This window comes from Drosophila sulfurigaster, chromosome X, assembly GCF_023558435.1.
Source record: "Drosophila sulfurigaster albostrigata strain 15112-1811.04 chromosome X, ASM2355843v2, whole genome shotgun sequence".
Classification (NCBI taxonomy): Eukaryota; Metazoa; Arthropoda; class Insecta; order Diptera; family Drosophilidae; genus Drosophila; species Drosophila sulfurigaster.
In genome coordinates this window covers 25605934-25621668 of record NC_084885.1, presented here as the reverse complement: position 1 = coordinate 25621668, position 15735 = coordinate 25605934, and the positions used below count along the sequence as shown (strand labels likewise).

The 15735-nt window shown below is 37.5% G+C and overlaps 1 protein-coding gene across 1 annotated transcript in view; it reads right to left on the bottom strand.

Annotated features, from left to right (window-relative positions):
- Positions 1-15735, bottom strand: part of LOC133848534 (uncharacterized) — a 92611-nt gene that overhangs the window by 15444 nt on the left and 61432 nt on the right. Inside the window, 4 exon segments of the mRNA XM_062284153.1 lie at positions 1627-1835; positions 1917-2109; positions 2180-2291; positions 2349-2832. Of these exon segments, the coding sequence (XP_062140137.1) occupies positions 1627-1835; positions 1917-2109; positions 2180-2291; positions 2349-2832 (998 nt within the window).

Here is a 15735-nt window from a genome sequence, read left to right as displayed (position 1 = left end):
TGAAATACCAGGCGAACATAAACCAGCAGCAAGCAGAAATACAGCAAGTCACTGGAAAATTTAGTAGCGCCATCTATGGATCGCTCTCACAATCGCAACTTAAATTATCTCAAAAATTGCGCGCCATTTCAAATTAAAAATTTTAGCGCACCAAGAAAAAGAAAAAGTCCGTTAAAATTGAAAAATGGACAAAAATTTCAAAAATCCGCTATATCTCGGTTATTTGAAGGACGATCATAATGTCCTTTGGCACAACGATGACTCCTAGTAATGCAACCCGACTGGCATTTCCAAAAGGATAAAAATCCTTACAGGATCCAAGAAAAAAAGGACTTTTTCTAATTACAAAATAGGCTAAAACTCGTGAAGGTCCTTGCGCATCCTGGTAATGGATTTGTGAAACGGTGTGTATTGATGAGACCTATCGACTGGCCAAAGGACATTCTAATCGTTCACGCGGTTCTCGAGTTATCCTGGAATTTGTGACTTCAATTTGAAAAAACTAAACCCGTAGATAACTCCATGCTTTTTTCATTCAGATCGATAGAGCTCGTCCTTGCGAGCCTAGCAATATTTGTCCTTTGAATATGCGGCAGGACATGGCCGAGATATAGCTAATTTTCTGAAAGTTATCCTTATCGGATCCTCAAAGTATGCTACAAAAAATTGCAGCGCGCAAATTTCAAAATTGAAATTTGAACTCGACCGACTGACCGATGATATTGTTGTTGTTGGTCATTTGAAGCCACAAGGCTGAAAATTGCCAATTCATAAGGTAAAATACCAGGCGAACATAAATCAGCAGCAAGTAGAAATGCAGCAAGTCACTGGCGTATTTAGTAGCGCCATCTACCATATTTAGTACCGCCATCTACCGGTCTTGGAAGTACGATCAAAATGTGCTCCTCAAAGTATGCCACAAAAATTGAATACTTGTGCATTGAACGCTGCGCGCCAATTTTAAATTTCAACGCAATCCAAGGATCGACGAACACTAAGCGCCAATTTTAAATGTTGACACAACCGACAGATCAATGATATTGTTGTTGTTGGTCGCTTGAAGCTACAATGGACGTCGAAAAAGTGTCAATTCATAAGGTGAAATACCAGGCGAACATAAATCAGCAGCAAGCGGCAATACAGCAAGTCAGCGGAATATTTAGTAGCGCCATCTATGGCCGGCACTTCCAATTATTACTTGAATTGACGCACCCTCAAAGTATGCAACATGAAATTTAATATTTCTGTAATGGACTGAAATAGCGCGCCCATTTGAAATTTAACATTTTAACGCATTAACAAAAGCAAATTCAGCGAAATTTGAAAATTATTTGTATGAAACGAGTTCTTTAATACAAATTATCTTTACTTTCGTTTTATAGGCTTAATCTTTAATAACTCAAAAATAACCTTGTAATGCTGAAGAAATTTAGTTTTTTTTCTTTTATTTTCGATTTATTAAGCAGTTGAAGATAAATTTTGTGTATTTGCATTCGTTGGTTAGTAATCAGGATTGAGAGAGGAACACAATAAAGCTTTTAAATAGTTTTTCATTTGTATCTATTAAGACGCTATTAACAACTTTAAATAGTTTTTAATTTTCAGCTGTTTTACTAGATGACTCACCAATATGAAGGTGTGCAGAAAGTGACTTTTGATGCAGGCGGGACTGAAGCGGGTGTTGTCCGCCTCGAGGAACACTACGCAAACGATGTCATTGCCAATGTGTCGCTTGCGTTGCAATTTCTGTGGATCGTGTTTCTCGTATGGCAGCAGAGTGGACACATGGAACATGATCTCGATGTTGCGCCAGTTGGTATAAACGGAGAATAGACCTGAGCGAGAGAGAGAGAAAAATATAGAGAAAACAACAGTAGTAGAAAGAGAAAGAATGAGAGCTTGATAAATAATTTTACCTGTTAGGTCATGCACCGTATCAAGGCCACCTTTGTATTTATCAAAGCCACGGAGTCGAACACGATCGCCGAGCAGCGTGAGGAACTCATCGAAGAGCGGTGAATTTTCATTATTGTCCAGAATTTGCTCTTCCGAATATTGATCCTCTTTGACGAAAATGACGCCAACTTTTAATTCGGATTTAATAAAAACCTAAGCGAGAGACGGATTAAATGATTGTCAGTTAAGTGAAATACATTAATAGATTTAACATTCAACTTGCCTGATCTAATTTTAGTAATTCTTCTGGCGTATCGGGTAATTGTCCTAATGTTAAAGGTGGATTTAAATTAACTTCTTTACCTAAAGATCTAACTACCTCCTCGCGATTGTATCTGCAAGTAAAATTCAATAATAATAATGATAATTGATAGAGAAAATTGTATTCTTACCTGTCGGCAAAGACACAGGAGGCCGGTATCAGTCCATGGACCGTATAGGAACCAGCTCGCACCAGAATGCGAAACTGATCGCGTCCATTGAGCGTCTCCTGCTTGATGGATAGTATGACGGGACCGAGATCCTCATCACTTGTAAAGTAATTCCAATGTTCGGTGCCATAGAAATACTTCTCGTACGTCTCCTGCTCCACAGAGATCAATTCGAATGCTCCCTGCTGATCCCATTGCTCCTCGATGGTCGTTTTCTTTCTCGGACTTGGCGTTGCCTCCGAGTCCTCATCGTCCTCATAGAGATCACTGCATTCGCGCTCCAAATACGCATCGCTGGCACTCCCAGCCCGTATATCCTCATGCTCCGAATCGCTCTCATCCCAGATCGTATGCGGTGTGGGCAGCGTTATCTTTTGCCTCGAACATTCTATCCAATAGCCGGGTGTGGGCATCAAATTGTGTGGATACTCCTCACAGAATTCATCTGCAAGAGAAAATGAAATGTCGAAATATTTGGCATAAACTTAGTTGGAAATAAAAAATTATTGTGTAAGTTTAAGAAGAATAAAATTATTGGCATTACATTCATACGAATTGCGATGTGAAGAAGTTTTAAGGTTATAACCAGTTGCTGGACAACAATTTGAATTCTTTTGCTTTTCTTATCATAAGGTAAAATACCAGGTGAACATAAATCAGCAGCAAGCAGAAATACAGCAAGTCACTGTCATATTTAGTAGCGCCATCTATTGTTCAATCTTGCAACCACGATCGAAAGGGTGCCCTTCAAAGTATGCTACAAAAATGTAATACTATTGAAGTGAACACTGCGAATTCGAACGCAAACGAGTGATAAAAATGAAAAAACAAATCTTTCGCAAATATTAGATGATAGAATTTAGAGCTAATATCAAAGAGAAGATTGTGAATTTAAGTTCTTTTTAATTTCTAAAATATATTTCTTTACTTTTCAGCTATAATCTGCTCGATAGCAAAGCATTTATTGCGGCATCTCAATTGTGTAACAATTGCATTTAATTTCAAAACCGGAGACAGTAGCCGCAGCTGTTGTCGTGAAATCTGATTTAATTGGTAATTAGGCTTGTTAACGTCAAATTAACAAAGCGATCCAAAGAGACGAGACCACTGACCATTGAAATACGCGCCTATTAATGGCATTGGCAATGCCAAACCAAAAGCCGTTGAAACGTAAACCACAAATGTTGCAACGGTCTTAAGCATGCTTAACATGTTCATTGTAACTGCAGCTGTTGCTGTTGTCGTTGCTGTTGCTGTTGCTGCAACTGCCACAACATTCGTTTGCCTCAACTTATCATCAGCATCGTCGTTATCCATGTCTGTTGCTGTTGTGTTGCCTCTTGACAATTTGATGCCTCAACCGCAACACACAAACACACATACACCGAGACAGATCTTCAGAAGAGTCAGTGTGTTGATGATGATGACCCTCATCTCATCTCATCTCTTGCCGCACATTAAGTGCAATCGATATGTGCAATTGCAAATGCAACCGTTGCCCGTTATGGCCACTAACATTAACGTTAACAACGGTAACTGAGCTTCTGAGGTTGTTCTGAGGTTATGTGTGTGTGTGTGTGTGCTTGACTGCTGAATACTGTAAATAGTTTTCACTTTGTTAATCAACTACAGACAATGAATTTCTTTCTCTAATCTGCTCATCAACTTGCGTGCAACTTTTATATATACAATAATATTTTTTTTGTTGGTCACTTGAAGCTGCTATTAACGGGTGAAAGATGTCAGTTCATAGCGTTAAATACCAGGTGAACATGAATCAGCAGCAGGCAGAAATGCAGTAAGTCACTGCTATATTTAGTAACGCCATCTATCGCTCAATATTGGAATTGGAATTGAAAGTGATGTGCCCCTCAAAGTATGCTACAGAAATTGACTACTTTTGCAGTGCGCGCAAATTTGAAATTTGAACGTAGTCGAGAGATCGATGAATATCACGCGCCAATTTAAAGTTAATGTATATAGATTATTATTGTTCATTCCTCAGTCTTATATCTAATGTCCAAGGTGTTTTTCATTTTTTTCATTTATAAATCATAGCGATAAATGTTAGTTAGCGATACAAATTGTGATGGCTATTTTCGTATCATTTAGCTTATTAGATCATTTGCTCATTTAAAATAGCGTTAAATTTGCTTAGGTGAAGAGATAGTATGACTTACAGCTTATAAACAGTTTAATTGATATAGAAAATGTAAGAGACACTAAAAAGTGAGAATAACCTGAGAACCTAATCTAATCAAATACTTTTAAAATTTCGATAAATAAGTTTAAATGTGACAACTTGCACTTAGCTTCGAGCGTTGAGTTCGTATAATGCGATTGCTTAATTCGTTCACAAAGTTCGGCAAAAATAACACAACTTTTAATCCGCAGCAAATAGAGAGAGAGTAGGATGAACATGTTGGCAATAGTTTGCCACATTTAGACGCAGCGCTTGTTGCGGCTATTGTGGCATTGATTGTATGTGTGTGTGTGTGTTGCAAGCGAGCAGCAGCGAAAGCAGTTGCTGTTGAGGCTTGCCAGTTGAAATGGCAGCCAATTGCCATCAAACTACGAATAGTCGAGTCGTGTAAACAAAATAATTTAGTGCAATTCAATTAAAATGCAAATACCGCAACTCTCTGGGCCAAAAGCAACCAGATGCCTGCCACGCACACACACAGGATATAGCAAACAGCTGTGCCACATGAACCATAAAAGGAGCAAAGTTTCAAACCACTGATTGAGCTGGAAATTTGATGTGGCACGCACACACCATGCAAGTATCTATGTCTGTATGTGTGTGTGTGTGTGTGTGTGTGTGTGTGTGTATGTGTGTGAGTGCGACGCGTAAGTCAATAATGGGCCAACTGGCGTACGATAAAGTCTATGTTTCATGACTTTGATAGACGTCGCTCCCAAGTTGCTCTTGCCTACACAGTACGAAAAAGTTGATACTTTTCACTTTTCACATTATGCTAGCGGAGATACAAATTGTTGTGAATTTTTCGAGTTTTAAAACACTACAACACAAACTTTATCTACCTTAATTTTTATAATTTTATAATAAAACTTAGTGTTCATACGTTTGCTTTTTTTTGAAGTCACGCGTAATATTCAATCGATCTTTCGATAACATTTTTCATAATATTGGTTAATGTAAAATTAAGAAATAATTCTGTTACATTACAGACGCTAACGATGTCATTTTAGATTTAACATTTTAAATTATAAAATAATTTTCGTGGCAACACAAATCTCTTGGAAATCTTTAATTTTGAAGAGAGCTACAAAACATAACTAATATTAAAATAAAGAATTTCTTTTATATAGCCAGCTGTAAACTTTGAAATAGCAGTGCTTATAACCTATGTGTTTAAAATTGAAAAATATTATTATAAACACAAATTCGAGATACAAATTTGATATAAAAGTAATAATTTATGCAATTTGTTTAATTCAGAGTTTTATCAATGTAGCACAAAGTATACATAGTAGTTGCATTCAGAACTTAAAATAGACGCTATCGAATTTTAAGAGAATTTCATTTGAAATTCAATAAAAAAAAAATTAAATAAAATGATAAGTGCATCATTCAATATTCTATTTATACAAAATTGAAGCTTCAAGTTTACTAATTTGTATTTGTATTTTATTTTATTTTTTATTAAACTTCAAGCAACAGCAGAAATCAAGTTTGGTAAGTCGAATTTTGTGCAGTGTTTAATGCTGTTACTATTGCCACAGTTGGCTGCTGCTGCTGTTGTTGCTGCCTCTTCTTGGCTTGAGGAACATAATGTGGCACGACATGTGAGCAGTCTTGGCAATAAAATGCGATGCGGCAGCCACAACAGCAACATCAGAAGCAGCAGCAGCAGCAGCCGTAGGACCAACTATGATCTAATTAAGGAGCACCTCGTGTTTACCGCAACATGTAGCAAGTAGCAAGTTGCGAATTGCGAGTTGTGAGAAGCATGTGACGTTTATCATGTTGCATACTTTTAGCACAGCTGCTGCTGCTGCTGTTCCTCTTGCCACAGACAATTATGCACAAACACATACATACACACAGAAAGAGAGAGAGAGAGAGAGGGAGAGACGGTCATAAAACAACAACATGACCCCGGACACAGACCTAGACCCGGAATCGGAGTCGGAACCCAAGTCTAAACAGCTTCACAGCAGTCTGTGTGCTCAGCGGTATCTCAATGTCTATCTGTCTGTTTGCCTCTCTGTCTGTCTGTCCATTTTGTCGGTGGGTCTGACAGAGCTTCGGGGCTGTCTAATTCAAATTTGAATAACTCGCAATATGCGCCGCTAAGTATGCTATGAAATTGGCCACTGTCGACAGCATCGGTGTTTCTTTCTTCCTTCGCTCGCGTGTGGCTTTGTTGTCTTTAGCTTATTTCTAAGTATATATACATATGTATGTTTCTAGCATACTCTACGCTAACTACGCAAAGTCACTCTCAATTGGTATTGGATTTGAAACAAAATTGAGGCCAAATGTTGTTGATATATGAATCTTAAGACATAAACTGAATTACAAATTAGAGAGAGAGAGAGAGAGAGAGAGAATATGAAACACCTATATTGAATAAATGCAAAACATTGCGGTATTATCAAATCAATATACCGCAAATAAACTGAATATATACCAAAAGTCATATTTCGTAAACCAATAAACTGAAATTTTGTTTCAAAATATTTTGGTTAATTTGTCTCTTTGGTATTTTAATTTGGTATATTTGAGCACTAATTCTGTAAAATATACCATGAAATACAGTATATTAAATATACTATTCTGAAATAACTTGTTATGATCACTAAAGTTAATAAATAAAATACATACAAAAAATATAAAAAAAACATAATTTTTCTCAAAAAAATATGATGAATATGATATCACTATTTTCTTTTTATAATCTTGCTATTACCATATTAAATTGTTTTCAGTCATTTTGCTGACTAAATAATGTTTGTGCTTTCTTTACCATTTAGAATTATTCGAATTTCGTCGACAAAATGTAAAATTGCCAGCAGTCAATAACTAATTATATTTCGAATGAATTATTTATTAAAGTGCTAGAAAATCGTTTACAACTTGAAAGTGCTTTCTAAGTACGTGTGTGTTTGGCACTTAAATTATTCATGGCTGTCAAAAAATCTGTGAGAAAAATGTTGATTGAAAATATTTAGCTATAATTTATTAAATGCAATTTAATCTGCAAGTCCTTTTTGTCGTATTTTGCGATTTTTACAAGTTAATATTATAAGGAGAAACGTTTCCCTGTTTGAAGTACCAACGTTTTAAATTATCGTAGAACTCTTTATTATATTTTAGATTTTTCTTTAAGTTTAATATTTTGCTTGAGCAATTTATGGCGATTTATAGAGTATTTTAATACAGGATAACGCTTTACTTTTTAAAGTTTAATATCTTATTTAAGCTTCTTTAATTTGAGACTATTTCTATAGTATTTTATTATAGTAAAACTCATTATTTTGTTATAGTTTAATATCTTAGTTAAGCTTGTTCAATCTGCGGCTTTTTCTAGTGTATTTTAGTGAACTGTATTTGGGCACACATTATTTTGTGCACACACACGTTAAGTGACGACAGCTTCGGTCAGAGATTTGCGCATTTGTGTGGCATGTGAATTGAGACAGAGACAAAAGATGTGTGGGATAGCAAGAGCAAGAGCAAGAGCAAGAGAAACGCCCACGGATATCGTATGGCATGGCATGTCAGGACAGGACAGGGCAGGGCAGGGCGGGGCATACATTTTATTTTTAAGACTAGTTAAGCCAACGGCAATGGTAAAGACGACGACGCTAACGTGACCATTTTAGGCAAATTGGATTTACGCATCAACTGCAACATACGCGAATACTTCTTCCCTCCTCCCTTATCCCTCCTCACCAATTTCGTTTGTCTGCTGCCAATCTGAGGCATTTATTTTGATCCCCGACTTTAACGTTTGTGTTTTTCGTTTGCTGCAGCTGCAGCAACACCAAAAATATGTTAAAGTGGAAGGTAAATTCCGTCCGATATATATTTGCTGCAAAAATTGCCAGATATCATTCTTCTTTTTTACTCTACTTCGACCGAAGGCGGACAATTGCTGTTGCTGTTGTATACAAAAATCTGCGAGCTGGCAAATTTCATTTGCCATTTGTCTGGCCTGTCTATCAACGTTGACACTTTTACGTCTCTGCCCCTCCCTCTATTCTTTCTCTTGTTTGGTGTGTGTGTCTCCATTAAAGCAATTGGCCATTATGGCATGCTCGGTTGGCCAGTCGCAAGTCCTGAGGTTAAGTCTCGGCTATCAATCATATGTCAAACAACAAGGAGCGAAGCGCGGCAACCAAAAATAAAGATGAAAACAAAACACGAATCATGAAAATAAAAGTGATGTGTCGCACGTGCTTGAATTTCAACGATAACGATAACGATTACAAAATGTCGATTGCTTCTATCTTATTAACGGGAAAATATCTTAGTATTGCGATTACAAAATGCCGACCAGCGAATGTTATCGAACTGCGCTTGTTATCGGACAGAAATATTCTACGATTACGATTACAAAAAGCCGATTACTTCCATCTCAAATCGAGTTATCGAACCGCGCGTGTTATCGGACAGAAATATTCTTATTGCACTCTGCGGTTTGCCGCCGCACAGCAACCGCAAATTGAATCTCTAAAGTGCGTTCCGTCCCTGTCCCTCTCCCTTTCTCTCTCTCACTTTGCTCTCTCGCTCTGCGGCACATAATGCTAAATAAACTTTTATGCACAGTTTGGGGATTACATTTGCCGCGTTGGCGTCGTCGCAACGGTCAGACTGATGCCGCACCGAACCAAACCAAACCAAAGCGAGCCGTCTTTTAATACCCTAACAAAAGCGCGCCAAGTTTTGCAGCTGACTTTTCTTTAAAGCTGACAGCTTTTCATCTTACTGCTTTTTCCGCGCGCTCTTTTCACTAAACGTCTTTTGCTCTCAGGCTCTCAGTTGTGGGACTTCTTGGAGATTTACTTCATTTCGCACAAGCGTATTTACTACTTCCACTCGAAGTTCTACGTTCATCATCATCATCATCATCATCATCATCATCATCATCATCATCATCATCATCATCATCATCATAAGCAGCAGCGGAAGATTCAATAGATCCAATTTACATTGTGCATTTTTATATGCAATTATCTATCGCGCCTGTTTAAATTCGCTGTTAATTGCTCCTATATTGGTTCTATCTTACTCTTGTGAATGAACTTATACCTGCTATCCATAGGGTAGAAGGGTATTATAAATTTGTGACTGCAAGAAATCTATGCAACAGAAATATTCAATAAAGTATATATATATATATATATTCAACGTGAACAGTCAAATCGATATGTCCGTATGAATACCTAAATCTCAGAGACTATAAAAGTTAAGAAAGTTAATATTTTTTAATATACCAAATATAGCCCTTGGTATATTTGTAGTATTTTTGGTATGGGTAAAAACGCCTACTTATTACAGGTAGTTGCTTTGGCTGACAATCTCGTATATTTGAGTACTCTTTGATATATTTTGAATGTGTTACTATATTTTATATTAAACCAACTATAGTCTTTGGTATATTTTTTGAGTATTTTTGCAGTGTTTTAATTAATATACATTAGGTAAGAGAGCTACTGTAAGATACGCGCAATTGATTTTGAATAACAGCAAACCTGTGCGATATTATTCCCCAAATATACCAAAATAATATGCTTGAAATAATACTTAAATATATAAAAACGGCAATATTTGGTATATTGCCATAATACAGCATTTTAAATATACCATATCATATAAAAAATATACCAAAATTTGATTCGATTTCGTGCGATAAATTTTAGTTATTCTACTTTTCAATATAAGTAAAATATATTCTAACATTATAAGCTTCCCAATGTTAGATATTTCGCTAAATATGCATTTCCCATCACGTCGCCTTTGTTCGAGCATTCAATTCAAATTGGAAGCTACACTCGAAACTCACGTATTATGAATTTTGCATTTCAAAATATTACTTCAAACCATTTTCAACAATTGGCAGCGGTAGAATGATGGTGACATGTGGAAAAGACACTTCAGTTAACACATTTGTGAAAGGTGGGCAAAACATTTGTGAGTATTGCACATAACCTGAAGCCAAAATGAATATTTGAAATTGGAAATTGTATGAAACTATTCACAGCTGGAAATAATGCAAAACCCATTGTTGGTTGCCAAAAATGAATGCATAAAATCTTTCGCAGTATTCGAACACATTGAATTTGCTTTGGGGGACCACATCAAAAATAGAGTAGAACGGCATCAATTTATGACATTTGTTGATAATAGTAATTGCAACTTCTCTTGCATTGTTTCATATTAATGCAAATAAATAATCACAGAAATTTGAATAAAATTCCATTTCTTGTATTTTTTATTGTCAGTGTATCTGACTAGTCGATGAAATGAATGAATGTGCTTCAGCTTCGCTGTATTTACGTATTCATTGAAACGCAGAATATGTATTTTGTATATTTTTGGGTGAATTGGCATCTGCAGCACAGCGGGGGGCAACGTTACGTATACGCCATGTCTGTCCGCATGGTTAGCAGCAAATCAATCACACACAAACACACACACACACACACAGAACAGACAACCACGCATTCAATCAATAGATTATTTTAAGCGGCTTTTACATAATGTAAAAATACAAAACATTCGCTGCACTTGAGTACAGTTTACATGTAAATACTGCGAGTAGAAATATACATAAATATACTGCAAATACAGAGAGTTACAAACAAAGTACGAGAAGAACATGCGCTGATAACACGTGACCCTTTTGTTTGAGCTCATTAAGTGCAGCACAATTGGCAAATAATCCTAAATAAACAACAATTAAATGCAGCCACCAACGTTGCCCGCCACAATTTGTTGTCTCTTCAATCGATTGCAGTATCCGGCATTCGGACAACTAATTGGGTATAATCATTGAGTACAAACTCAAAAGTAACAAAATGCGGTATTATTTTCAAAATGGAATATACCTAAAATATGCGAAAATTGATATAAAATACATTTTTGAAAAATATGTTAATTTCAGCGCACGATATTACGCTAAAAATATACCAAATAAATATAACAACAAAATATACCAATGAAATAAACATTTTTAAAAAATAAATCACATTATTGGGAATTCAATCGAGTTGTAAGTCAAATTGGGAATACTAAAACATTACACAAAAGTAAGAAAGAGGGATATTATTCTTAAAATAGAATATACCAAAAATATACCGAAGAAATAATACATATTTTTATAGTGTCAAAGTTAAACAGTGTGATTTTGTGCTTAAAATATGCCAACATAATACAAAAAGATATCAAACTAATATATACCAAATAATAGTATAAAAAAATACACGAAATATACTATTTAAACTATATTACATATATGTAGTTGTAAAAATACTTGAATGTCAATTTACACCTGAATATCTATAGTATATACGGTCTTATTTTGAAAATGGAATATACCTAAAATGTGCAACAATATACCACGGGTACATTTTTATACCAACAAAATACAAAAATATGCCACAGAATTATTAAATTTTAAAGAATGCCAATTATTGAATCAAACAAGGAAGAAAAATATACCAACAATATACTATATAATTTATAACATAAATTGACAAAAAAAAAAATGCCAGAATGTCAATTTAGAATATATACAAATATTTTGTATGAGGTCCTCACAAAGTCATTGCACCTTTCTACCCATTTCGGAAACGGGTGTAATTCAGGCATCAAGCACATTTAATTACATCAATTTCATCGCTAAAACTATATAATTTTCCCTATAAATGCACTGTTGCAACACTCTCGATTTCCGTTCATTTTGTTCTCTTTTTTTTTTGGTATCAATTTTGCTGCTGTCGCTCTTTTGTGCCTTAAATTCCCTTTGTTGTGCTGTCCGCATTTGCATTAATTTGTCCGCATTATTTCATATGCAAAACACAAAGTGCTTTGTGCATTAAAGCTGTTGAGTATCGTTTTGGGTGGGTTTTTCGATTATGTGGCATTGGCCGAAAAATGGTTATGCGATAGTGTTTTGCAGCCGGACGGACAGGAGAAAAAAAAGGATTTCCGCTTGTTGATGCCAGATGATGGCAGGAGTGACCACTCAAAACAGCTGACAGTGTGGTCGCGATCGATTGATATCGATAGCGACAAAGTTAGTATACTGTGCGTGTGACCTTGTCACACGCGCAGTCACACTGATCTAGTTTATCCTCATGTTGGTCACCCTGCCCACTTTTAGTGCTTTTTCATATAACATATGTTCTACTTTTCTGACCGGCACAACAAGTGTACATTTTCCAAGTGCAATAAAATAATTGTAAAATTACAAATTCCAACAATTCGAAAAGTTAAATTGTTATTATTATTCTGAAGACGCCCCCCCCTACACATTTTGGTCCTTCGAGCCGGATATATGATTGGATTCGCTCGACCCCAGCAATAGCATTGGTTTTTTCAAGATAAGTAATACACTTTCATACATTCTCCATACATTTTGTGCAAGTGTCGTGTTCGCGCCATATTCTTTTTTCCTTGTACATTATATATATGTGACACAGCATATATATAAGTACATAAGCGTTCTACCGGCTTTCTTTCCGCAATCTTTTCTACTTTGTGTATACTTTGCACAGTATATATATATATATATCCTTATATGTATATGTATGTGTAAGTATCTATACAGTTTAAAAGAGTTCGCTTATATTTTCCTATTTGGCCGCTGTTGTATGTACTTTGTTACATTTCTGTCGTGTCGCGTTTGTCTGCTTTTTGACACACTCCAGTGTATGCAACCTCTTCGTGTCATTTTACTCTAAATAACAAGGAAGTTGCACTCTATTAAAAACAAACGCGCGTAGATCCACTACACTCCATATATATATATATATATATATATATTAGGTTGGCCAAAAAGTCTTGCGGTATTTTTATTGAATTTTCAATTGTTCATAAAATTGGTTAGAATAATGCGATTTAAGTCAAATATGCGCCGTTTTGTTCGATGACGAGTTCCCAACGAGATGCCAACTTCATAATGCCCCTCTTATAGAAGCTCGCTTTTCTATTGGCAAAAAACTCGGAGAGCCAATTTTCACAGGACTCTCTTGTGGCCAATTTCCGACTACCAAGGTCGTTCGCCATGGACAGAAATAGGTGGTAATCACTTGGTGCGAGATCCGGACTATACGGTGGATGCAATAGAACCTCCCATCCGAACTCCCGGAGCTTCTGGCGCGTCACCAAAGATGTGTGTGGCCTGGCGTTGTCCTGATGGAAGACAATTCGGCCTCTGTTGACCAAAGATGGCCTCTTCTGCTTGAGTGCTGCATTCAAGCGGTCCAGTTGTTGGCAGTACAGGTCCGAATTGAGCGTTTGGCCATAGGAGAGCAGCTCATAGTGGATGATTCCCTGCCAATCCCACCAAACACACAGAAGAACCTTCCTGGCCGTCAATCCAAGCTTGGCCACCGTCTGGGCAGCTTCACCGCTTTTCGACCACGACCGTTTGCGCTTCACGTTATCGTAAGTGATCCACTTTTCATCGCCAGTCACCATCCGCTTCAAAAACGGGTCGATTTTGTTGCGATTCAGAAGCGATTCGCATGCATCCATATGGCCAAAAATGTTTTTTTTTGCGTCAAGTCGTGTGGCACCCATACATCTAGCTTTTTTTTTAATCCAAGCTTCTTCAAATGGTTTAAAACGGTTTGATGACTCATGCCAAGCTCTTGGCCGATGCTACGGGTGCTACTATGCCGATCTCTTTCGATCAATTCGGCGATTTTATCGCAATTTTCGACGACAGGCCTTCCGGACCGTGGCGCATCTTCGACCACCTCCGCACCAGAACGAAAACGTTGAAACCATCGTTGTGCGGTGGAAATGGAAACTGTATCGGGTCCATAAACTGCACAAATTTTATTGGCAGCATGAGTTGCATTTTTGCCTTTATCGTAGTAGTACTGTAAAATATGCCGTATTTTCTCTTTATTTTGCTCCATGTTTGTGACGCTATAACTCACGAACGACTCAAGACAAACAACAATAAATCAAACACGTGTTAGCGCGGGAAAAGAGCTTTCCAAAAAGGTATCGCATGAACCGATTCGATAAATAGAACTAGAACTACGCGCTTGCAAAGACACCTATCGGAAATACCGCAAGACTTTTTGGCCAACCTAATATATATATATACATATATATATACACATATACACACGACACATATACATCCACATACGACACACATACATACACGAACACTTCCATATACGACACTTACACACATATACACTCCGTATATATTCCATATACACTCCGTATACATTCCATATACACTCCGTATATATTCAATATACACTCCGTATATAGTTGTGTCGGCTTTGTTCACTATCCTGTGATAGCCGAAGTTCCTTTCCATTTTTTTGTGCTTGCTCTCGGCTGCCGAAGCGTAGTATGTCCAAAAGCCAAAAGAGTGAAAAGGACTCTAAACTTTCATTAAAGCTTCCGACCACAGCTCGTCGCCTGTCGTCCGCTTCGCCCGCTCCTTCGGGATCCAAATCCGCCACTCCTGCCGCTCAACTCCGAGTCAAAGTTGATCGTCCATCGCCGTCTGCTTCTTCTGCAACTACACGATCCGTCCAGGCTAAACTTAGCAACACCCGTGCGATGGCTCTCAGCAACTTCATCGCCGTCTCTGACAGACTGGTGCACTTTGAGAGTCGGGTCAGAGGGCCTGCAGCCGAAGACGACAATGTACACACGTACGAGATCCGTCGTGACCGCCTGCAAGCCCTCTGGGACAGTGTAGAGACCGCTTATGCCAAGTGCGCTGATGCACTGCATCGAGACGGCGACAACGAAGGCATACAGGCCATGGAGGCCAAATATGACCACTGCTATGCAGTGTATGAGCGGTGTCTCGCCCATGTAAAGGGGCAAATTACACAAGTTTCCGAATCAACCAGGAGTGAAGCATCCGCTCCTCCTGTGTACTCCAGTGGCTGCCGGCTCCCTCCAGTCGACATCGAAGTATTCCGTGGGGATTACTTGCGGTGGCCAACCTTCCGTGATCTTTTCACGGCCATCTACGTCAACAATCCGAGGTTGACTCCGGTTGAGAAACTATTCCATCTCAATTCAAAACCGCAGATGAGGCCAATGAGATCGTAGCCAAATTTCCGCTGACGAACGATGGTTTCGCGTCGGCTTGGAGTGCTCTCTGCG